Consider the following 25,000-nt stretch of genomic DNA (forward strand, 5'->3'; position numbering starts at 1 on the left):
ATAATTGATGATACATGCAACCTGTGACGTGCAAAATAGAAAAGACAGGAGCAGACAGCACAGTGTGCACATAGACTGTTAACAACAGCAAATACAGGCCATGTACACTGCACCCACACATTCACCCACACCCAAATGATATTGACTTCTCTGATATGAATTTATATTATACAATGTCAACTTCACATTTCTAAGAGTCAGATCTCTGAATGTCACTCTTTATGGCAGCTTCATTACTTCCACCAAGGAGGTTATGTTTTCGATCGCGTTGGTCTGTCTGTCTGTCTGTCTGTCTGTCTGTCTGTCTGTCTGTCTGTCTGTCTGTCTGTCTGTCTGTCTTGTCTCTCTTGTCTGGCTTTCTGCCTTTCTGTCTGTTTCTTTGACTGTCAGGATAACTCAAAAAGCTATGAATGGATTTTGACGACATTTTGTGGAGTTGTTTGAAATGACAAAAGGAACAAGTCATTATAGTTTGGTGGTGATGTGATCCAGGAATTATATTTTAAAAAAAAGATTTTTCACCATTGCGGGATCAGGCGCATTTTGACATTCCAGTTTCTAACTCCACAAAATCAAGCCAGAAAGACAAAAAAAATAGGGTGTAGCATAGTCAAATGTTCTATCAAACAGCTTCCTTGGCGGAGGTCTGCGCTCTTTGAGTGTGTGCATTTGTAGTTATATTATCTTATTGGGTGACGTGTCATGGAAACATTCATTATGACTCTTACACCTTCAAGGTGCAATATTGTTTTTTTTTTCTCTTATTTCTGCAAATGTTTTTTTTTTCTCAATCACGTCATTGGCTTTCCTTTTTCTCTAGATAGCATAGAAGGACTGTCAATTAATTGGGTAGTGTAAAATAATGTAGTGCAATTTAGTGTTACACATTTAAACTCATTAAATGTGTTTGTTTCAACAGGTCGAAGATGCCACAAGTCCTGCACAGGCCGTTGCTGGGGACCCCAGGAGGACCAGTGCCAAACCTGTAAGTATTCACACAGCTACAGAGAGGGAGGTCTTCCATGTTAAAGCAACACTGGGAAATTTTTTCAACCATCAAATCAGTAGCATTTTATTATTTTTGCAGTTCACGTCTTTGGCATACATGTGTGTAAAAGTGATCTATAGGATATTTGCCAAAGACGGCCAATCATTTGTTAGACGTGCACTCACAAATTTGTCTGTACTTCATTACTAATATTGCTGTAATGCGGACCTTATAGCTAGGCCCTTAATTCATGTCTTATATATGTCACATATACAGACAGTCAGTATGCACGTATTAGTGGCTATTGTGTGAACACTTAAGTGTTACCAAATGATCAATCAAGCCATTATGGACGGAAACCTGTACCTTACTGTCCCCAAAATCGTAATGGCTAGGTCTTAATCTGTTACTCTCAGTAATGTCATAGCAATGTTGTTATGATATAGTTGAGTATTTCTAGCAAATAGTGAATAGGCCCGCCGGCGGCCCCATCTGCACTAAAGTGGTTGCAGCAACACTGAGTTTTTGTTTTTCCAACATTTGAATAATGTTATCAAATTTGATTTAGTCTCCATCCAATTATAAAAGGATACTGTGTGTACAAATGTACTCTGATGCCGTGAATGAGTAGGCAATGGGCTGCCTTTCAGTTCTTACGCTTCTAATCTTTAGGGCAGGGTGACTATAAAAGTAATCCACCTAGTGTTACTTCAAAATTCCAAAATGCAGAAGTGCTTGCAAATCTCACTAGACAGCACACCGGGTTGAAAGGAGCATGTTTCTTTTTCAAACGTCTCCACTTTTCACATTCACTTTCGGAGAAGAACTTTATATTGATGTAGAAGGCAATAGAAGTGTAAGAAGAAGGGATTTCTTTATATATCTCTATAGGCTGCAGGTTGCTCTGAGTGATATGAAGTGATTGCACAACAAAGAGGCTCCCCGTAGGTCTTCTTTGTCTGATGGCAACACATAAATGAGCCCCGCTCCCGTCTTTCATCCCTCCTCTCCTCTCCTCTCCTCGCTCTTGTCTTTTTCATGCATCTCGTTCCTCCTCTTCTCTCTGTAGCTCAGCTTACTGTAGCTCCTCTAATCACCAGGCATGGGAGCTCCTCAACTGCTAGCCCCCGTAGACACACACACGGACACACACGCACGCGTGCATGCACACACACACACACACACACACACACACACACACACACACACACACACACACACACACACACACACACACACACACACACACACACACACTTGAAGGCATGCACAGGAAACAGACGCGCACGCGCGCACACACACACACACACACACACACACACACACACACACACACACACACACACACACACACACACACACACACACACACACACACACACACACACACACACACACACACACACACACACACACACACACACACACACACACACACACACACACACACGCACAAACACACACAAACACCCCCAGAAACACACAGACACTGAAAGCTTTGGGGTGACCAGTCTTCAAAGCGCTGTGGCTTCAGTCTCGCCCCTGGCTGGAGTCAGATGCTCCTGACACTTTTCTGTATTTTCATTTCTTTTTTCTCCTATCATTCTATCTGTCTTTTGCTTTTTTTCTCTCCGTTTTTTTCTCGCTGGTGCTGTTTTCTCCAGTGCCTGCCCTTCTCCTGACTCAGCCACCGAGTGGGAGGCAATTACTGAGGGAGGTGGAGAGAGAGTTCAAATAGCACCAGAGAGGAGAAGAGAAGAGAGGAGAAGAGAGGAAGAAACGGCAAGACAGAAAGTGAAAGATGGTGGATGAGAAGGAAAGACAGGAGGAGAGGACAGCACAGGAGAGGAGGGGAGAGGAGAGGAGAGGAGAGGAGAGGAGGGGAGAGGAGAGGAGAGGAGAGGAGAGGAAGAGATAGCAAGACAGAAAGTTAAAGATTGTGGATGAGAAGGAAAGACAGGAGGAAAGGAGAGGACAGCAGAGGAGAGGAAGAGAAAACAAGAGCGAAATTGATTGTGGAAGAGAAGAATGGTAGAGAAAGGATAGAATGGTGAGAATTGAGATAGATAGATAGATAGATAGATAGATAGATAGATAGATAGATAGATAAATAGATAGATAGATAGATAGATAGATAGATAGATAGATAGATAGATAGATAGATAGATAGATAGATAGATAGATAGATAGATAGATAGATGAGTGGCAATGAGAGCAGAGCAACATTACAACTGCTTCTTACCTGCGGCAAATCAAGCTGTACACACTCAGACTAGCATTTTGTAATTACAGTTTATCTCTCACCCTGCACTGTAGAAGTCAGGGAGAGGGCATCCTCTCTGTCAAGGAGAAATAGTCAACAGCTTCAATACCCCAAAATGAGGATTTGTTTCAGCACAACATTTACATTTATTATAGTACAAAATGTGACTAAAGATAATACAGGAAGGGAGTAGAATGTCAGGTAACACTTTATTTTAGGGATACATCTATAAGGCATGTACTAAGCAAACGCTAAGGTCCGTACTAAATAAGGCTAAATTGGTAATAAATCCCTTATTGTGCATGAACAAGACATTTGCGAATACATGCCTAACAAATGTTTGATTTTGCTTTGTACATGCCTTATAGGTTACTTATACAGCAACATTGTATATACAGTGCCCTCCATAATTATTGGCACCCCTGGTTGAGATGTGTTAAAAGCCTTAAAATAAATTCAGTGTATATTGCAGAAGAATACTGTCACACTGAAAATTGTAGGAAAATGTAGCCTTCAACTCAAATGAATTGTAAGAAAATAAAAAAATCCCTGACTGAAAAATAATTATTTTTCATTAAATCACCTGTTCCACAATTATTGGCACCCTTAACAATTCCCAGGAAATAAATATAATTGAAGCATTTCTGTCATTTCTACAGTAGTTTACAAAGTTTACCAGAGTATGTAGGAACATTTAATTAGTAATTCATCACTTCCTGTTTCCCTGGGGTATAAATATGACGTGACACCGAGGACATTTCTCTTATCCACTCTTAAACATGGGAAAGACAAAGGAACACAGCATACAAGTGAGGCAGATGTGCGTCAACCTTCACAGGTCAGGCAGAGGCTACAAGAAGATTGCCACTCAACTGCAGCTGCCCATATCCACTGTGAGATGAATAATTATGAAGTTCAAAACACTGGAACAGTGGTAAACAAGCCTAGACGAGGACCCAAGTTTCTTTTGCCACCACGCACAGTGAGGAGGATGGTAAGAGAAATCAAAAGATCTCCAAAGCTCACTGTTACAGAATTACAACAAATGGTAGCATCCTGGGGTCACAAAGTCTCCAAATCAACCATCAGGCGCTGTCTACACACCAACAAGCTGTTTGGAAGGCATGCACGGAGAAAACCTTTCCTCACTCACAATCATAAACGCAAATGTCTGGAGTTCGCCAAGCGGTATTGGGGCCTCAACTGGGACCGTGTGCTTTGGTCAGATGAGACCAAGATTGAGTATTTTGGCAACAAACACTCTAAGTGGGTCTGGCGTGCCACGAAAGATGCGCATGCTGAAAAGCACCTCATACCCACTGTGAAGTATGGGGGTGGGTCAGTGATGCTGTGGGGCTGTTTCGCTTCCAAAGGCCCTGGGAACCTTGTTAGAGTGCATGGCATCATGAATGCTTTGAAATACCAGGACATTTTAAATCAAAATCTGTTGCCCTCTGACCAAAAGCTGAAGATGGGTCGTCACTGGGTCTTTCAGCAAGACAATGACCGTAAACATATGGCCAAATCTACACAGAAATGGTTCACCAGACACAAAATCAAGCTCCTCCCATGGCCATCTCAGTCCCCAGACCTCAACCCTATTGAGAACCTGTGGGGTGAACTGAAGAGGAGAGTACAGAGGAGAGGACCCAGGTCTCTGGATGATTTAGAGAGATTCTGCAAAGAGGAATGGCTAAAGATCCCTCTTTCTGTCTTTTCCCATCTTGTGAAACATTATAGGAGAAGATTAGGTGCTGTTTTGTTGGCAAAAGGGGGTTGTACAAAATATTAACACCAGGGGTGCTAATAATTGTGAAACACATTATTTGATGTCAAATAATTATTTCTTTATGTGGGATTTTTTCCCTACTGAATAAATGCACTTGTATTGAAGGTTGGATTTTTCTCTTTTTTTCCATTAAGGTCCCATATTATTTAGAAAAAAAAAATAATAATTGGAAGCTAAAAAACACATCTCAACCAGGGGTGCCAATAATTATGGAGGGCACTGTATTAGTGCTAATAGATGTATCCCTAAAATAAAGTGTTACCGTAACTTTGATTAAATTGATTTTCCACAACAAATGCTGTCCAGGGGAAACAGTCAAGAGCCATCTTCATTACCTCAGATCGGTATTTGTTTCAGCACGCAACCTTTACATTTACATCACGGCTAAACTGATGTGGCATTAAAAACATGTTGGTAACACTTTAAAATAACGTCCTATTCACAGCTTTGTAAACACTTTATAAATAATGAACTAATTATCAACAAAATGTTTACAAATGTTAATAAATGGGCAAGAAATACTATGCTAACACAGCAGACACAGCGCAGTCGCAGCGGTCCTAGAAGTTTCTCCTCCAAAGACCAGAGGGCATGAAACCACATAAAACTAGTATCTACAAGTTGATTCCCACTCCACTGTGCAGTCATAGTTTGGTTATTACTCATTGACAAACATTTGTAAAAGCTTTGTTAAATGTTAATTGTTATTAAATGTTACTTATGCTTTGTTAAATGTTAATTGTTATTAAATGTTACTTAAGTGTTTATAGAACTGTAAATAGGACGTTATTGTAAAGTGTTACCAACATGTTTTACAGACAGCAACAATACAGTAAGGAAATGACATGACTGTACTGAATATCAGCATATCCAACATTTACATTTAGCGTGGTATAAAACAGCCGTAAAATGATGTGGTAGTGTTAACAGCATGTTTTACAGACAGCTACACTATACAGTAAGATGACAAGAAATGACATTGCTCTACTGTATTTACGCACCGAACATTTACATTTAGTTTGGTAGGAAACACAACTAATTGGACGTGCACAGCGTGTTTTACAGACAGGTACAGTATTATGGAAGATAAGGAAATCACACAGCTGTATAAATTAACAACATTTTCCACGAAAGATATGGTACCTTTGAAAATATGTGTTTTTCAAACCATTATTATTCTTCCCTGTCTTTCTCTTTCTCTTTCTCTTTCTCTTTCTCTTTCTCTTTCTCTTTCTCTTTCTCTTTCTCTTTCTCTATGTCTCTGTCTATCTGTCTCTGTCTGTCTGTCTGTCTGCGTCTCTCTCTCTCTCTCTCTCTTTCTCTCTCTTTCTCTCTCTCTCTTTCTCTCTCTCTCTCTCTCTCCTTCTCTCCTTCTCTCCCTCTCTCCCTCCCTCCCTCCTCTGCAGTGACTAAGACAGTGTGTGCGGAGCAGTGTGATGGCCGATGTTTCGGGCCCCTGGTCAGCCAGTGCTGCCACCGAGAGTGTGCAGGAGGCTGCTCAGGACCCAAGGACACCGACTGCTTCGTAAGTCCCTCACATTCACACCACACCCCATTAACTCTTCCATTAAGCACACCCCCATATGTTATCAATGTAAAATACTGTAAAATGCAAAACAGTATATCACCAAACGGATATTAAATCACTGCATTGCATATCCACACCCCATTCCATTCACCATTTCTTCACCACATTCCACTAGCCATTCTGCACAGAAACATGTGACAGATTACCAAACAATATATTGCCAATATACAGTATAATACAAAACAGTACATCAGCACACACATATTATATCACTCTTTATTTAGATTGCTCCATAGATGATTTTGCTGTCTACAGAGTAAGAAGACAACTAAAAGTACAACAAGCCATAGAAGCAGCTTGTAAAGTTTTAGGTAGGCCTATTAAGTTTGACACTAGATGCTAGGATAGTACACAAAACAGAGGCTGAATTTCAGAGACCACAAGACGATGTGGGCAAACCAACACATCCACACAGCATCATCTTTTTACAAAATGTTACAGACACATTTCAGTGGTATAAACGAAACACTGCTGTTTGTTCCTCCTTCCATTGCACAAATTTGGAGGCATTACTTTTGAAAGAGGTCTGAAGAAAAGGGTTTCAGGCATACAGTTCATGCTCAAAATATAGTTTGCTCAAAATGTTTTTGCAGGATCCCCTGCCTGTATAGCTTCAACTATAAAAGTTCTAAATATAATGGCCTGGTCCACAGAGATGGAGTCCTTTTCTGTGAAGGCTGGAGGCAACTAAAGACACATGGCCATGCTGTTCAGTTGACAACAACTAGCAGAGAGAGAGAGAGAGAGAGAGAGAGAGAGAGAGACAGAGAGACAGATGAGTAAGATAGAACACGAGAAGATCAAGGAGATAAAGAGACGGGAACATAGGGAGAGGGAGAGAGAGAGAGATAGAGAGAGAGAGAGAGAGAGAGAGAGAGAGAGAGAGAGAGAGAGAGAGAGAGAGAGAGAGAGAGAGAGATATCAGAGATCAGAGAGACGGGAGATGACCACTGATGACAGACAGGACATGATGTCGCTGCCCCGCTGAACAAACCACCAATTAGGGCCCAGCGAGGCGGACCTCATCAGCACTCTTGTCAGTCAGTGTCCAGAAACCCAGAAATACACACCCAGAAATACCGCAGGATGCTGTCATCATAGCACAACTGTGTCATGCCATTTGTCAGCCATGTCATGTTGTTTTTTTTGCCCAGAAACAAATCACTATATCCATGCTTATGTTAGCAAAAACAAAATACACTATGTAACGTTTCAAAAATGCTGGGCCCCTTGTCTTGCAAAAAGCATTGACAGCATTTTGTTGAAATGACCTCTAATACAAGTAATGTCCGTGAATGTAGGCCTATACAGGTATTTCTGTATGTGTGTTATGTCAGTTTCAATGAATTCACTGATAACAATTCATGTTTAGCCCTGAAGTAGAAAGGCCACAGACTGGATCAATTTCATTTAAAAAAAAAAAACGCCAACTCTCAAAAGTTTATTTTTCTGGAAAACCCAATGTCTTGACTTTTTCAGGCAGTTTGTTATTTCCATCATGTAATTGAACCTGAAATTGATTAATGTGATGAAATGACACACTGCTCCAGCAATATTGTGCGCCCCATAATGTGGAATGTCTCGAGTTTCAATCATGAGCAGTTACTGTAGATTGCAAATGTTGATTATATACCTGCCACGAGTTTTAATTAGGACCACAATTCAGCCGTTTGCATGATGCTCTGGATCAATGCTTTCAATTTCGTACCCATTTATTGCCAGGAATAACGCAAAAAAAGTTGGCTTGGCTTGCACTCAGTGGCCCCCTAAACACCGTCTGTGGGTTTTTTTTCCCCACTGTAGCAGCAAAATGAAGAACAATAAAACATTTTGCACATTTTTTACACAGATGAATCCCCTCCATCAAGTTAATGATGAGCCCCCATACTCATCAAAAGTTGCCATCTCTTGGACTCTCAGTGGACGTGTTGCAACACCTCCCAAGCTGACACATTTGTTTTGTAAATGTTATATTTTTTATGGCTGTCACCAATTTATGGTGACAATTTGTTTCATATGCAAAGGTGTTAATGTTAGTGTGCACAGTGGGATGTTCAATATGTTAGACATTTCGGAGGAGTTTTTATTGGGCTATATGTTACCGTAGACTACCACATTGCTTCATGATTGTGGTTTTGGATGTTCATGTGCTATCCTTTGAAATCTGTTCATGCAGTATTTGCATATGCTAACTACCGTGTGTTTACATATGTGCTTATACGTGATTATGGGATTCTGTTTGTGCTTGTGTGTGTGTTTGTTTGTTTACCTGTGTCTTCATTCCTGAACTAACTTCAATGACAGTGGGGTCTGGGTCACCACCTGCCATGTGTTTAATTTGTGAATATGTGATTAATTTTGTGTTTGTTTGTTTGTTTGTTTGTTTGTTTGTTTGTCTGTTTACCTGTTTCTTCAGGCCTGCACTAACTTCAATGATAGTGGGGCCTGTGTCACCACCTGTCCCCAGCCCTTTGTGTACAACCCCACCTCCTTCCAGCTGGAGCAAAACCCCAACGCCAAATACACCTACGGGGCTTTCTGCGTCAAGAAGTGTCCACGTAAGACACCAGGCACACACGTATACATACACACACGCACGCACTCACACACGCACGTACGCACGCAAGCACGCATGTGTGCGCGCGCACACACACACACACACGCACGCACACACACACACACACTGACGTACACACAAACAGACACGCACACACACACACACATACACACACGTTCTGACATACACATGGACACACGCACACACACACACACACACACACACACACACACACACACACACACACACACACACACACACTGATACAGAGCCCCAATTCCAAGTACACTTATAGGACTTCTGACATCAAGAAGTATCCACGTAAGGGCACCAGCCATGTACCAGTTGCTGCAGTGGCACTAGCATGCACGCATGCACACATACACATACACATATGCACACGCATACACAAACAAACACACACACACACATACGTCCAAGATACACCAACAGATGAATGCAAATGGCCAGACACACTCTCCCACAGGCACATATACAGTATGTGTTTACAGACACACAAATAAACAGATTGCACCATCAATAATCACGTAAACACAGGAGAATACCAATTCACATAGCAAACGAGATATGTGCATAAGCATGCAAAGACATGCACAAACAACATACCACATACTGATAAACACACAACTGTTGCATATTTATGCATTTTTATATAGATGTGTTGCACATATGCATGTACTATTACCCAGAAAGGAATAGCTTTTCTAGCTGTCTGCATTGTGCCTGGCAAGAAATGTGCAGCCCTTCTCAAGAAGATAGCTATTGAACCTTCTATCATGTACGGCATAACCTTTAAAGTGAGTGCCATCATTTTAAATTAAGCGTCTTCTCCTCCTCTTCTTCTTCTTGTCTTCTTCTTCCTCTCGTCTTTGCCCCTCAGATAACTTTGTGGTGGACCAGAGTGCCTGTGTGCGCGCCTGCCCGAGCAACAAGATGGAGGTGGAGAAGAATGGCATCAAAATCTGCATTCCTTGCACGGACATCTGTCCCAAAGGTACACATCACAGAAACGCTCCTTTTAATTGGAGGGATATTGACACTGGGATATATGGCAGAGCTTCGGCGAGAGAGAGAGAGAGAGAGAGAGAGAGCGCGAGAGAGAGAGAGAGCGAGAGAGAGGGTATGATGAATCAGAAGCCGGGCCGTCACGTCCGCGCAGTCAAGCTTAAAAGTTTTTTGCGCACTGTTTTCCTCGGTAAACATCAAAAGTTCCTCTGAGGCTTTTGAGCATGAATTATGCCCCGCATTGATTAGCTATTGCTCAATTACTCCATTATAGAGCGAGGGGAGTGGAGGGTAATCAGAGATGTTGTTGAGAGGAATTGGTGGTGGATGAAAACGATAATACATCAGCATTTTCACTGACGGAATTAGGGCAGATAAATCACTACCGGAAGCCAAGCTGCGCCAGTTAACGTTCAGTGCATTTATCAGCGAGTTATTTTTTTACCAAACTGAAGTCCTTTGTATTGTAATGGTCATTAAGTTGTCGTGGTGAACACTGTGAATAAACAGTGGCATGGGATCATTTATATTGACATGCTTTGTAATGCCGCCATTAAATGGACTCGCATACACACTCAGTCAGTAAATACACACGGTAAGCGAGGCAGAGACGTAGAGAGAGGCAGAGACGCAGAGAAGAAACAAGAAGAATAGAGAGAAAGGAAGGGATTAACAACTATTGCAAACACCCGCCTTTGTAATGTTTGCGCCAGGTGTTTCCAAATCTCAGCTGTGCAACTAAGCAAGGAACAATTAGTCTGGGATTACTGGAAAACGCAGGAGAAAAGAAATGTTCGACCGTCGTGTTCTAAAAATAAGGCAGAATTGTTCAAGCAAGTTGAGGGGAGACAAACAAGAAAAAAAGAAAACAAAACAAAAGAAAAGAAAAAAAAGTCTAAGTGGGCTGTCTGCCAGTGTATTGCTGCCCAGGTACAATTGTTGTTCTTCTGTTGTGTGTTGTGCTGTTGCAGTGTGCGATGGTATAGGAACGGGGAGTCTGCAGACCGCTCAGACAGTGGACTCAAGCAACATCGAGAAGTTTGTCAACTGCACCAAGATCAATGGCAACTTGATCTTCTTAATCACGGGAATTAAAGGGCAAGTACCCCCCCCTCTCTCTCTCTTTGTCTCTTTCTTTTCTGCATAAAGCTTTTCTGAGCCGGGGCGTGGTAACGTTTCTGGAGTGGCTTACAACTGTCTTCACAACTGTCAGATGTCTCTGTCCAATTAGCCTTCTAAAAAACAGAACTGTCTACTGATCAGGCTTCCAGACTCTACATGAGTTAATTCAACGACAGGAAGTTCACTGCTCAATAATGTATAGTGCACTTTGCAAACACTTACACTGCAGTTAACCTCAGGCCCACATTATCATGACATGTTTACATGGCTATGTGACTTTGGCGTCTTTATAACGCCACTACTTGTTACTGTGTGCATATAAAATACTGTAAGTGGATTTGAAAGTTGAGCGAACATACCCACACACATACTGATATTCTCTCTCCCTCTCTCTCTCTCTCTCTCTCTCTCTCTAGAAATACTCAAGCATGCTTGCACATGCACATGCACTCAAACACAGAGACACACACACACACACACACACACACACACACACACACACACACACACACACACACACACACACACACACACACACACACACACACACACACACACACACACACACACACACACACACACACACACACACACACACACACACACAAACAGACAGACACGCGTCGCACGCAATCCCACACAAGCAAACACACTCATTCTTCGAGGTCCACTTCTCCCATTTGGGTTGCTGCTGCTGCTGCTGCTGCTGCTGCTGCTGTGGGAGGGCAGTAGTGCAGAGGGGATCTGAGATGTACTGCTGTGTATTTGCTGAGTTGCTGACTCCGCTCACCTTGTACTGATGAGCAGAGAGTGAATGTGTGTGTGTGTGAGAGAGAGGGGAGGAGTGAGAGAGAGAACATGGAGAGAGAGAGAGGGAGAGAGAGAGAGAGAGAGAGAGAGAGAGAGAGAGAGAGAGAGAGAGAGAGAGAGAGAGAGAGAGAGAGAGAGAGAGAGAGAAGGGGGGAGAGAATGAGCGAGAGAACAGACAGAGAGAGGGGGGAATGGCTGAGAGAGAACTGAGAGAGAGAGGGAGAGAGAGAGAGAGAGAAAAAGAAAGAGAGTGCTGCTTGGCAACTGTCCATTTCACTACAGGTCAGCTAGTTCGCTGGATGGATGGACGGTTGTTCGGTCGGTCGACACAAGCGGTCGACTCCTTTTTTTTCCACTCAGCGACCGTCTCTCGAGGTTGCAGGCCTTTGAGCGGCCCCAGATTGTCAGGTGCAAGGGATTGTCAGAAGTCATTTCACCTCCTCTGACCTTGGATCGCCTCAACAGGCTGCTCGGGGAGTGAGGGACAAGAGGAGGAGGGTGAGGAGGTGGGGAGAGGAGGAGGAGGTATTGGAGGTGCGGAGAGGAGGAGGAGGTGGAAGTGGTGGTGGAGGTAGTGCTGTTGCTGATCTGTGCTCTCAGGTGTCTCCTGTTCACGCTCTTTTTTCTCTCTCTCCTTCTTTCCAGCTGTCTGCCTCTCATTGTCTTTCTCTCCTCTTACCTCTGCACCCTCTCCTACTGTATCTCGTCTTTTTTCTCTCCATCTCACTTTTCCTCCCCCGATCCCCATCACTTTTCTTTTCTGCCCCCAGCCCTCTCTTTCTCTTTCTCTCCCTCTTACTCTTACTCTGTCTTTCTTTTAGCCTTTCCCTCTCTCTCTCCTCTGTCTCTCCTCCCTATGCAAGCACAGCTTTTACTCTCCACTCCATTTCTCTCACTTTTTGCAGTCACCATATGTGTCCAGGTTGTTCTTTGGTCCCTCACTTTTTTAATGCACCGCGTCCCAGAGTGCATTGCGGGCAGCCGCAGGGGGAGGAGGCAGAGCACAGAAGAAGGGAAAGGCGGAGGGAAAACTCTGGAGTTAAAAAGGGAACACAAACCTGTCTAAACAGCCCATGATACCGTACGGGCTGTAAGATTAAATATAGCCAGGGCCGTTGGCAGCTTTGGCTGGGCCCAGGACAAAGGCATCTGAGAGGGCCCCAAATCCAATTCATACAATGTAATGAGGACCCAATTCTGGGCCCCCTCTCTCCCTGGACCCGGGACAAGTGACCCCTTTGTCCCCCCTGTCGGCTTCCCTAAATATAGCTGTGTGCTTACGGCATGGTAGCCTGTAGGTAACCTGGTCGGTAATGATCTTGTAGCCTACTTCTGTACTTGAGGTTTATATGCTCAGCGCCTTCTGTTTAACCTGGATGTTGGAAGGGAACAGGTTACCTAACGTCCTTATACTGCATGTTTGCCGCTAGAATGTGCAAAAAGAATCCACATTTTATCGCCATCTATTTTTTTTGTAAATGTTAGAGTCAATCTTTCCACTATGTTTTCAGAGGAGATGTGCTTGCCCTGTTTTTGGAAACATTGATTTACGTAATGTTCTCTAATCTCTTGTGTTCTTGAACGTTTGTGTACAGCGGGGATTTATAACCTGTGTCCATGTGCCAGAATCAGTTTATCGCTGCGATTCTGTTTTTCTCTGTCTGCCTGTCTTTCTCTATTGTGCACCATTTCTTCTTCTGTCAGTCTCTCTTTCTCGCTCTGCCTGTGACATGCACACATACTCACTCTCACACACTGACACACATGGAAGAGCCGTGACATGATGGCTCATTCTGTCATCTGTCTCTCTCTCTCTCTCTCTAGTCTCGTCCTTATTCTCACTTCTGTCTCTTTCCTCGTCTACAGGGACAGCTACCACAACATAGAAGCCCTGGACCCAGAACGCTTAAACGTCTTCCGCACAGTCAAGGAGATCACAGGTGAGAAACGACAGGTCTGGCAGTCTATCACCTTTCCATCCTAGTCTCACACCCAGAGGTGTCAAATCCAGGTCGAGGAAGTCAAATCCCTGCCATAGTTTCCCTCCAACATACTGACTTACTTGCCGTGTCTCAGATGCCGCACTTATGGCAGTGCACTGACAATCAGTGCATAGTGCTCACAGTGCACTGGAAAAGTCGGTGCACTATGCACTGTGCCCTGACTGGAAGTGACGGTTGAACTAGCATTAGCTCACCAAAATATTGGTTGGCTACTGTTTGTATTGCAGAGTGTGTCGTGCTTGTATTTACATTTTCTACATCCCAACTGGCAGCTATTTTGTGTACAATACTTGGCTTGGCATGAAAAGGTTGGTGTCTCAGCAACATTACTTACAGAAATACAGGAGACAGTTGACCAAACTCTTCTACTGAACTGAACGTCACGTTTCTTCCGTTTTATTGTCAACATGGCGCCCGTTTAGTGCGTGAAGTGTCCATCGTTCAAGCACTGCGTTTTCCGCCATTGTTAGGGCATCATCCGGGCGCTTTTCAGTGCACTGAACTAACAAAATTTTACTTTGAAAGCGCCCTATGCACTGAAATATAGTGCCCGAAGTGCACAAGTGCGCCATCTGAGACACCCCAACTGTAACTGACTAACTGGTTTGCATGTCTTGAGTTAGCCTGATTATCAACGACTTTCAAATCCCTCGAGCATAACATTGGTTTCCAAACGGCATGGCTGACCCGCCTCCCTCAGGTTTGCTATTGGTCGAGGCCATTTTCTTAGTCCCAAAAGAACGTCTCTACTAAAACCACGTCACTGCCTTGAACACACCTCTACCCAGGGCCGTTAAAGCTACTCAAAGTTGATTGGTTCCCGACAAAATGGGTGGAGCTCCCGATTTTTCCGGAGATCAGGAACGATATTTACATTGCTGACTATGGGCATGATGTAACACAAAATGCCTTCATGCATTGAAGCATTGGGTGTGGGGCTGGATTGTTCCATTTCACAGTGGGCAAAAGATCAGGCAAGGTGAGACATAAGACTCACACCACAGCATAAGACTGGCTTGTGGATGCTGTGGTGTAACACACTAAGGCATCCATCCATATACAGTATTGGTTTGCATACCAGGTCTAAGTGCAGCCTGGATCATATCTCAACCCTACCCCATGTCTCTCTCCCACCTTATTCATGTCCTACTCTTCACTGTCTCTATCATAATAAAAGCAGAAAGCCTTTAAAAAAAAACACTTTTTTAAAAAGTCTGGCTGGCTTACTGCCATCTAGCGTGTCGATGTGTTGCCATGGCCTGGCATCGCTCCATCTGCCGCAGTACATTTAGCCGTGTGTCGCCCCATGTGTGGGCGAGTGGGTGGTGCGTGGTGGGTGTTGGCGGTGGTGGCAGCGGCGGCTGGCAGGCATATTTATTTGTTTGATAATACCTATTACGCCGGGAGGAGGACGAGCCATAGCTCATGTTTAAAGCCCTTTGTCACATTAAACTCAGGCTTTGCCATTGTGCCAAATAGGTAATGGAGTGAAACCGCATTTTCATAATGAAAACCCCAGCAATAAGGAAGAGCAATGACCGCTCTCCCGAGTGCCTCTCCACCGTTACTGCTGCTGCTGCTGCTGCTGCTGCTGCTGCTGGCATCGTCGTCATCATCCGCCATCGCAGCTCACAGCAGATTCCCAGTGTGTCAGCCTCTGCAATATTGATCACTGAAACACACGCGGCCACACACACACACACACGCACAGCTACGTACACGCATGCACGCATGCACACACGCACGCACGCGCACACCCACACCCACACGTGCTGCGCGCACACACACACACACACGCGTGCGCACGCACACACACTCAAACGCCTGTACCCGCACATACACACACACACACACACACACACACACAAACACACACACACACACACACACACACACACACACACACACACACACACGCACACACACACACACACACACACACACACACACACACACACACACACACACACACACACACACACACACACACACACACACACACCCACAAACCCACAAGGGAGAGGGGAAGGAGAGAGAGGGGAAAAAGCAGATCAAGAGCAATGATATTAAAACTCATCTTTTTAATTAGTTGGATATTGTCTTCCCCACTCCCATACATATTTCCTGGAGAGTAATGAGTCTGTTGTTTCAGCTCCAGAGAAGCAATAAAAAGGGGGAAAAAAGTGGCAGAAACCCCCCCTACACACACCACACTTGAAAAATATCCCGAAATATTCGCCCAGCCCATTGTTGCGGCTCCTGGATATTGCCAATTTATATCAGACCTGCCTCCCTCTCCCTGCCCAATATCTGTCATACGGCAGCTTGTGCAGTACTGTGGGGGTAATGCCGACTCAGGGTAAGAAAGTGTCTATAAAAAGAATGGCTAAGCATTGAGTTTTTATTGTGTCGGAGACCAGTCTTGGAGCACATTTTCCCAAATAGAGCTTATTGCTGACAATAGGGGGAAAAATATAGTGTTTAAAATAAAAAAGGAGAAAAGGATGGATATGGCGTGTTCAACAAAAACAGGCACAATTTGTACAAGTACCCTTTTTGTGCCTGTACTGCAAGGAGGGATTCTCTATCACAGCCACTTCGGGTTTTCCACAAAATTGTGGAGGGGAAATTGTTTTGTATTTTATTCGCAAAATGCCACAATGTCAGCCCCCGGTTGTACTCTGATCTCTACACCATCCATCAGGGGGAATAGTCAGTGTAACTTCCGTGCAGGGCACAGCATGTGAGAACTGTAACAAGGATTTGTTCAGCTATTCTGGAGATGATTGATTGTGATCCTGTGTCTCCTCTTTTTTTCCCCTTGTCATCCATTAGGGTCCCTGAACATCCAGTCGTGGCCAGAAAACATGACCGACCTCAGCGTCTTCTCCAACCTCAACACCATTGGAGGCAGATCGCTCTTCAGGTAAGAAAAAGACCAAAGATTTTCAATGTGGTAACCAAGATAAAGCATACCACGTGTTGCCTTTGCAAAAAAGTGTGATCAAGTCCAGTCTACTAAACGAGTGTGACCCGTTTCCCATTGAACTCCATTCATTCTGATACCCCGCTAGTCTCCTAAAGGGGCATGGCAGCCATATGATGGCAGCTTAGAACAAGCAGAGGAGGAAAGAAGGAGGAGAAGAGACCCTGTGTTTTATGCACAAGCAGCAATACATTACTTTTGTGCACATCTTGGCACGCTTTAACCAAATATTTTTGAACTGTTTTCCCTTGGCATATTTTCAGATCAAAATAATTCATGGATTATGTGTTCATGAATGTTTTTATCAGTCATCATCTCAATGTTTTTTGTTTTTTTTGGCTGGCACTGAAGCTGAATGTTGTCCTGCCAGGGGACTGCTGATGTGAATTAGCCTCAGGCTATACGAGACATCAAATGGCAACATTTATGATTTTTGTGCATGATCTCTAAGAAGAATAACTAAATTGAACTAATGTTGAATGTGCTACGGTGAGATATGTCTGAGGGAAAAGTCAGCAGACAGAAAGCTGAGGGATGCAAATCAAATAAATACGTTTAAAACGAAATGGTTTCATACAGAGCCATAGCTAGTACTCTAAAACTAATCTTCACACTGAACGTGGGCCACCAAGGGTGCAAATAATCATTCTACGACTGAAGCACAAAGCTATTGTGCTCGGGGCAGGAAAAAATGGCTGGCGTAGGCCGATTTTATAGGATGGATTACTGTCAGCTAAGCATAATGAGTCTCTTCGGGAATTATAATCACATTCAAATAGATTAAAAGTATTTTTTTTTTCTACGCTGAACCCATGAACTTGCAGTGTTTTTCCAGAACACTGGGTTAGGCCTACATCAGGGTTCATTACTGACCATATAAAAAGTTTATGACCTCAGCATACCTAGCCATAGCCTAGCAGAACGGTAGCCTGTAGAAGTCATTGATTCTTGACAATCCAGTTTCAGACCCAGTTATTTTTTTATTGGCTGGGAATGGAAGATATAAAGCTCATTTTGGGGTTAAACTACAGCCAGTAGAGAGACCAGCAGTCTAACAGATGCCCTGTCTTTTTAAAAGTCAGTGCGGCCAGCTTTTTAGACGTGCTTCCTATTGCATGGACTGACCTCAGGTTTAGCGTCATGTCTGGTAATGAATTGTCATGTAGGTATGTGCGTAATTATATGGCATTAATGACATTCAACTCTCTGAACAAGTGGGTGGTCAGTCAGTGCACATAATTACATCAGCGCATACTTACTTAATGTACAAATAATACTAAGGGATCTATGCCTTGTAATACACAGAAAACATTATGACGGAATAATCATTATAATTTTATATCATGTTCGCAGTTTTAGCTCACAGTTTAATTTCAGGTTGGTTTTCTTGCCAATATGAGACTGCAAGCTTGTACCCTATTGCCCTGTCTTTTCCCTTCAAGTGTGATAACTATGCACTAACATAATATTACCAATTATGAATCATTCTGTATCTTTTGATTACCAGTTAGGCAAAGATATTTACCTTCCGTGTGTTGCTGTTTATATGGCTAATTTCTAATATAGCCTAATATAAAATATAAAATATAAAATGAGATATTTTAAGATTCATTTTTAAAGCTTTTACGATTGATTCGAAGATATACATCAGACATATGTCATAGCTGCAAGTAATTTTCAGCAAAACGTGCTTGTACAAAATGAGTTTATTTTTGTATTATAATCTTAGGTTGACTTTCTGCACTCGTTGTCTTTCTTTGGAAAAAAAAAGTCACAGAGCTACCAATATTGACACACAACACTGCATGAAATTTCTCAGAAAAAAATACCAGAGGTCAGGCGAAACAATATTGAACTGGCATAGCCCTTGCTGCTCTGTTGATTATCCTCTCTCTCACACCTGATCTTATTCCTGACCAGCAACATACACTCCTCTCAGTATGTAGACTATGGTGACCTTGCTTGACCTTCTCTCTTGACCCCGCTCACCTTTGTCTCATTTCCATTTCCAAGTTCTGCGTGTTGGGTTTGCTCCTCTCATTATATTCAAACACGTAGGCTAGTTTAGCTTACACGGCTGAACATGTGCTTCCTCTTCAGATCATGGTGTCGTTTAGTTGCGGAGATCTGACCTCTTGCTAACCAGTATCCCTGACCCTTAGCACACTGTGGCACAAAGATATGCACGCAAACACACAGGCACACACGCGCACACACACACACACACAGTTAATATTCTCTCTGTACTTTTTCCAGTAGACACACACATGGACACACACGGACAAACACACACGGACAAACACACACACACACACACACACACACACACACACACACACACACACACACACACACACACACACACACACACACACACACACACACACACACACACACACACACACACACACACACACAGTTAATATCCTCTCTGTACTTTTTCCAGTAACAACTCATCACACACATAGACCATCTCTGTAATGCGGTAAAAGCTAATGACTCCAAAAATAGCATAAAAACAGTAAAGGTTCCTTTGATGGCTGGCTATGATCTCTTTGATTAATATGCTGTTTTGAAATCAGCTTTATATATTTTTTCAGTCAGGGTGGAACCAAGGCAAAGCCTGAAGGGGTAAAGAGCAGAAACAAGTCCAAATGATGTTTTCTTAACAAATGTTGATCTTGGTACTAAAAGAAGATATTTCCTTTTTTTCTTTCTTGTAACATGTTGCTCTGTTTTTTTCCTATGAGAAATGTCCCAAAGTGTTTGCCGTCGTAAGCCTCTGAACCACATTTGTTTGTGTCCTCTGAGGCCATTTCATTAAGTAAAAGCCGAACATGAGAAGGGACTGGGATCAGGCTCATCAGGCGTACATGCCATATTGACTTTGCATACATTTTATTACTGTAATTAGGAGATAAGCATTAGCAAGTACATCTGATTTTTTCCTCTTTTGATGTGTTCCCATGCAGTAGTTCACAATCCAGGATATTTTGTCTTTTACTTAATCCACAACACCAACATGCATTTCAAACCGTTATTACGTTTGTGGAAATTCAAAGTGAACATACATTACAAAATATCCAAGGTCACCAACACGCTGAGATAACAGCAACATTTCAGTATGAGAAGATTACTTTACTTTACTTTACTTTACTTTATTTGTTCAGGACATTGCACATTAATGAACATATACATACATGTACATATATGTAAACATGCCAGATTGTAGCCCAAGGGCTAATTTCCATCTGGTGTCCAATAGGCAGGCTAGATGTTTACAAGCAATAGACTTTAAGATAAGACAGACTGTTAGTAACAAAAGAAATAAAACCCACTACAGAAGCAAAAGGCATGCATGTAAATAAAAGGAAAAGAGAAAAGAAAAAGGTCCCAAAAAATAGGGCCATGTGTTATGTGATTGTGTGTGTGCGTGTGTGCGTGTACGCTGTGTAGAGGCTCAGACCATCAGTGTGAACATGTTTGTTGGGCTCGAAGCCACTTTTTATACTCTATCTTAAAGGTGGCTAAAGAGGGACATTCCCTTATATGCAGAGGAATAGAGTTCCATAATATGCCGCCTTTAGTAGATAATGCATTTTGACTGAAAGAGGTTTTCCTGAAAGGAATCTCTACATCTTTATTGACCATTGCTCGAGTTACTCGTGTTTGACGATATTTTATAAAATCCTGTAAACAAGGTGGCGCCAGGCCATGCAAAGTCTTATAAAGAAGACAGCTATAGGAGAATTTACAGAAATTGTCAAAACTCAATAGGTTGTACTTATCTAAAATGTTACAATGATGGTATGAAAGAGGTTTTTTATCTAAAATTTTAAGTGCTTTTTTAAATAAACTCTCCACTGGTTTGAGAGTAGTGGATCCCACCATGGTCCAGCTAGTAATGCAATAGCTTAGGTGAGAAAATATCATTGCATGCAAGTATGTCAGAGCAGCACTATTTGACATAGCACCTCTTATGTGCCTGAAGTTGTAGAGATTAAATTTTATTTTTTTTGTTATCATTTTTATATGTTTTTTAAAAGAAAGATTGGAGTCTAGAATGACTCCTAGATATTTAAAATCTGTGACTACTTCTAGCTGTTCACTACCAAGAGTAACCCCAGGCTGACACAGTCCAGGGGAAGGTTGCTTAGAAAAATACAAACAAACCGTTTTCTTTGCATTCAGAATAAGGCATGATTTCTCTAGCCATGTTCGTATGTCTGTAAGAGCTGTAGAGAGTACACTTGCTGCTTCAACAGGGGTTTTAGCTTGGGTGAAGATGACTGTGTCATCAGCATAGAGCTGAATATTAACATGTGGACAATGCTCAGGTAAGTCATTAATATAGAGAGAAAATAAAAGAGGCCCCAAAATGGACCCTTGGGGGACCCCTACTGGGCAGTTGATGAAGGTGGACCTTGAACCTTCGACCATGGTACATTGTTCTCTATTTGCTAAGTATGAATGGAACCATGATCTAGCTTTAGCAGAGAAATTAAAATGAATTAATTTTGATAATAAAACATTGTGATTGACCGTATCAAATGCTCGTTTTAAGTCTTATTAAGATTATTAATAATTTATATTCATGCAAAACAATGAAGGAGTCAACACTGCTGTAAATGGGACCCATTTTTGGCACAAGTGCATTGAAACAAAGATGCCATAGCAGCAGACCTGTTGAGGCTTCCCAACATCATAGATTCTGATAATAATAATAATAATAATAATTGTATTTGTATAGCACTGTGTCATACAAGGCATGTAACTCAAAGTGCTTAACAAATGGAAAGAAAAACATTTTTAGAGATAGATTTAAAAGGAGAGGTATAGAGGAGAGGCAGAAAAAGCAGGAAGGTGCCTTTAACCTCAGAAGTGATCCAGCATATTGTCAAAATTAAAAGTTCTCCGAAGAACCTTTGGTTTTAAGGAACCACTAAAAAGTCCAAGGAACCTATGTGACATATTAGTTCTTGGAAGAGCTTGGTTCTTGGTTTGTCAAAGGTTTGGTTCGGTTTGGTTTGGTTCTTGGTTTGTCAAAGAACTCAGGTACCCAAAAAGGTTCTTTGAGGAACTCTTCAACTGACTCTGTGGGAGGACCATGAACGATTCTGTGGGGAACAATGGGGTTCTTCCTACACCATTCTTGTCTTCAAAGAACTGTTAGGTTTGCTCAAAAGACTTGGTGATTCTACCATGATACAACTGGAGGTCCGTGAAGAAACCTTTTCTTTTTTTACAGTGCACAGTCCTTGTCTTGAGTCAGTTACTATCTCAACAAATCTTCTTTTAGTGATTTAATACAGTTTTCCCCCAGTCGTTTTTCCCAACCTTATCATCACCCTTGTCTCAAAACTCTCAGCATCAAAAACAAGTTTAATACACCATATCAATAGCCTCAGTGAACCAAACGTCAGTTATGCTCTTTGATACAAAATGCATGCAGTCACCCCTTTAAATCTCCAGAATACTTCTCATGCATATGAAAACCTGTCTCAGTTGATGTTTAGCAAAATCAAAACCATTTTTATCTAGAGATTTAGAGACTGACTTTCGGTTCAAGACCTATCAAAACATTATTTTGATAGAAGCATGTTTACTGCATCTGGAATGAACTATACTTTGGTAAGAAAAAAGGACATTGGTTATTTTACATAATAATACAAAACTCCTACTGTATTTTGCAGTCCAGCCCACACAATTGAAGACAAAAGTTATGGCTGTTCATCCTGTGTATATTTAACAGTTTTTAGGATATTTTTTGTAGTTTATCATAAATAGATTGAGTAGCTTTGTACATTGGTTATTGCAGCAGAAGTCAATTGTGAGTGAAATAGTTGTTGGTGATTGTAGTGTGTGTGTGTGTGTGTGTGTATGTGTGTGTGTGTGTGTGTGTGTGTGTGTGTGTGTGTGTGTGTGTGTGTGTGTGTGTGTGTGTGTGTGTGTGTGTGTGTGTGTGTGCGTGTGTGCGTGTGCGTGTGCTTCCAGTTGCTGCAGTGCTGGGAATTATTCTGCTCTACAATATAGCTGGACTGGTCATTCACTTAATTTGGAGTGATGCTTTTGGGTCCAGTTATAGCATATAATTAGCTCAAGTGAAGTGCTCTCTAAAGGACGTTATGGTAAAAGTGAAGCTACAGTCTCTCCTCTTAAATATTCCCCCTTTTTTCTCTGCGGAATTCTCACATCTTAATGACACAGAACCTTCCCTAGACAATCCTATTTCATCAGCACGGCTAGAAAGTTGGTCTCAAGCAACCTTCCAAAAGTATATTGATTTCGTCTGTACTGCAGAAAGTTTCCCCCTCTCTCTCTTGCTCTCTCTCTCTCTCTCTCTCTCTCTCTCTCTCTCTCTCTCTCTCTCTCTTTCTCTTTTTCTCTCTCTCTCTCTCTCTCTCTCTCTCTCTCTCTCTCTCTCTCTCTCTCTCTCTCTCTCTCTCTCTCTCTCTCTCTCTCTCTCTCTCTCTCTCTCTCTCATATAAACCACCTGACCTTAGGCTGAGACATGAAGAGAGTCTATTTGCAACTGCTGATGAAACTGATATTTTTTTACTATTATTACATTAAAATACCACCACAGGGCATGTGAGGTCTAATGTGAAAAGAACGGTGGAGTAGTCTACTCTTTTATGTGCAATATAACAGAACAGGTACACTGTGAATGATCTGCTGGGATCTCTTCCAAGGCCTTACCTGGTACGCAGAAAAATCACATAAAAGAACAGGATTTACCAAATATAGCAAAAATAAGGTCAACACACCTACGGCACATTGGGGTCCAACCAAGCACTAATGATGGCTATTAATTGATATTTTATTCATAATAGCATCTCTAAACCTTAAAACAGATATACCATACTAAAAGCCCAGACGATTCTGCTTTTGAAAACTATTTTGTTTCTTAGCAACCGCGCAAGGCTCTGTGCGTCTCTTCATTGCTTTCTGGCTGTTTTTCTGCTGTCTATTTAGTTTTGTTCCATGCACCGAGACATTTTCCACTGGCAGTCTATTTTTGAGTTTGTAAATGTTTGTGCTATTTGTCTTTGGTCCCTGACTGAAACCAACAAATATACCGTGTGTGTGTGTGTGTGTGTGTGTGTGTGTGTGTGTGTGTGTGTGTGTGTGTGTGTGTGTGTGTGTGTGTGTGTGTGTGTGTGTGTGTGTGTGTGTGTGTGTGTGTGTGTGTGTGTGTGTGTGTGTGTGTGTGTGTGTGTGTGTGTGTGTGTGTGTGTGTGTGCGTCCGTACGTGTGTGTACGTGCGTGTGCGTGCATGTGTATATGTGCGTGCATGTGCGCGTGTCTGTGTACTGTATGTGTCTCTCTCCCACAGCGGAATCTCTCTACTGATCCTGAAACAGCGCTGGATCTCGGCTCTGCAGTTCCAGTCCCTGGGCGAGATCAGCGCCGGTAACGTCTACATCACCAACAACAGCCAGCTCTGCTTCTACAACACCGTCAACTGGACCAGCCTCTTCCGCACAGGCACCCAGAAGGCCCTCGTGCGCAGCAACCGGGACCCCAAGGAGTGCAGTGAGTATACTACGTACATTAGACCAAAGAGTAGTGATCCAGAGCCCAGACTGCAGAGCATATACAGACCCCAAAGGGTTCACTGAGTGTATACAGTACACTGTATAAATTACCAGCTGCCTCAGAATTCCAAGTTAACGTAAATCCTTATGGAAAGCTGCGATGCAAAGCTTCACACAACGTACAATAAAGATTTAAATAAACTTGGAAGTCTGATGGAGCTGGTAAACTTGTGATTTCAAATCAAACCATGCTGTTGCCACTGCAGTGTATAGCAGAATAAATGAACTGTATAGGTTATCTTGACTTATCACATTTTTTACAGTGTAGTA

At 42.4% G+C, this 25,000-nt stretch overlaps 1 protein-coding gene across 1 annotated transcript in view; it reads left to right on the top strand.

Moving 5' to 3' along the window:
• The window catches only part of LOC134459742 (receptor tyrosine-protein kinase erbB-4-like), a 556,606-nt gene that overhangs the window by 406,496 nt on the left and 125,110 nt on the right, over window positions 1–25,000 (top strand). The window contains exons 5-12 of the mRNA XM_063212139.1: window positions 920–985; window positions 6,447–6,565; window positions 9,045–9,186; window positions 10,087–10,200; window positions 11,183–11,309; window positions 14,010–14,083; window positions 16,982–17,072; window positions 24,469–24,668. Of these exons, the coding sequence (XP_063068209.1) occupies window positions 920–985; window positions 6,447–6,565; window positions 9,045–9,186; window positions 10,087–10,200; window positions 11,183–11,309; window positions 14,010–14,083; window positions 16,982–17,072; window positions 24,469–24,668 (933 nt within the window). The remainder of the gene's footprint in view (window positions 1–919; window positions 986–6,446; window positions 6,566–9,044; window positions 9,187–10,086; window positions 10,201–11,182; window positions 11,310–14,009; window positions 14,084–16,981; window positions 17,073–24,468; window positions 24,669–25,000) is intronic.

The sequence above is a fragment of the Engraulis encrasicolus genome, chromosome 12 (genome assembly GCF_034702125.1).
Source record: "Engraulis encrasicolus isolate BLACKSEA-1 chromosome 12, IST_EnEncr_1.0, whole genome shotgun sequence".
Lineage (NCBI taxonomy): Eukaryota > Metazoa > Chordata > Actinopteri > Clupeiformes > Engraulidae > Engraulis > Engraulis encrasicolus.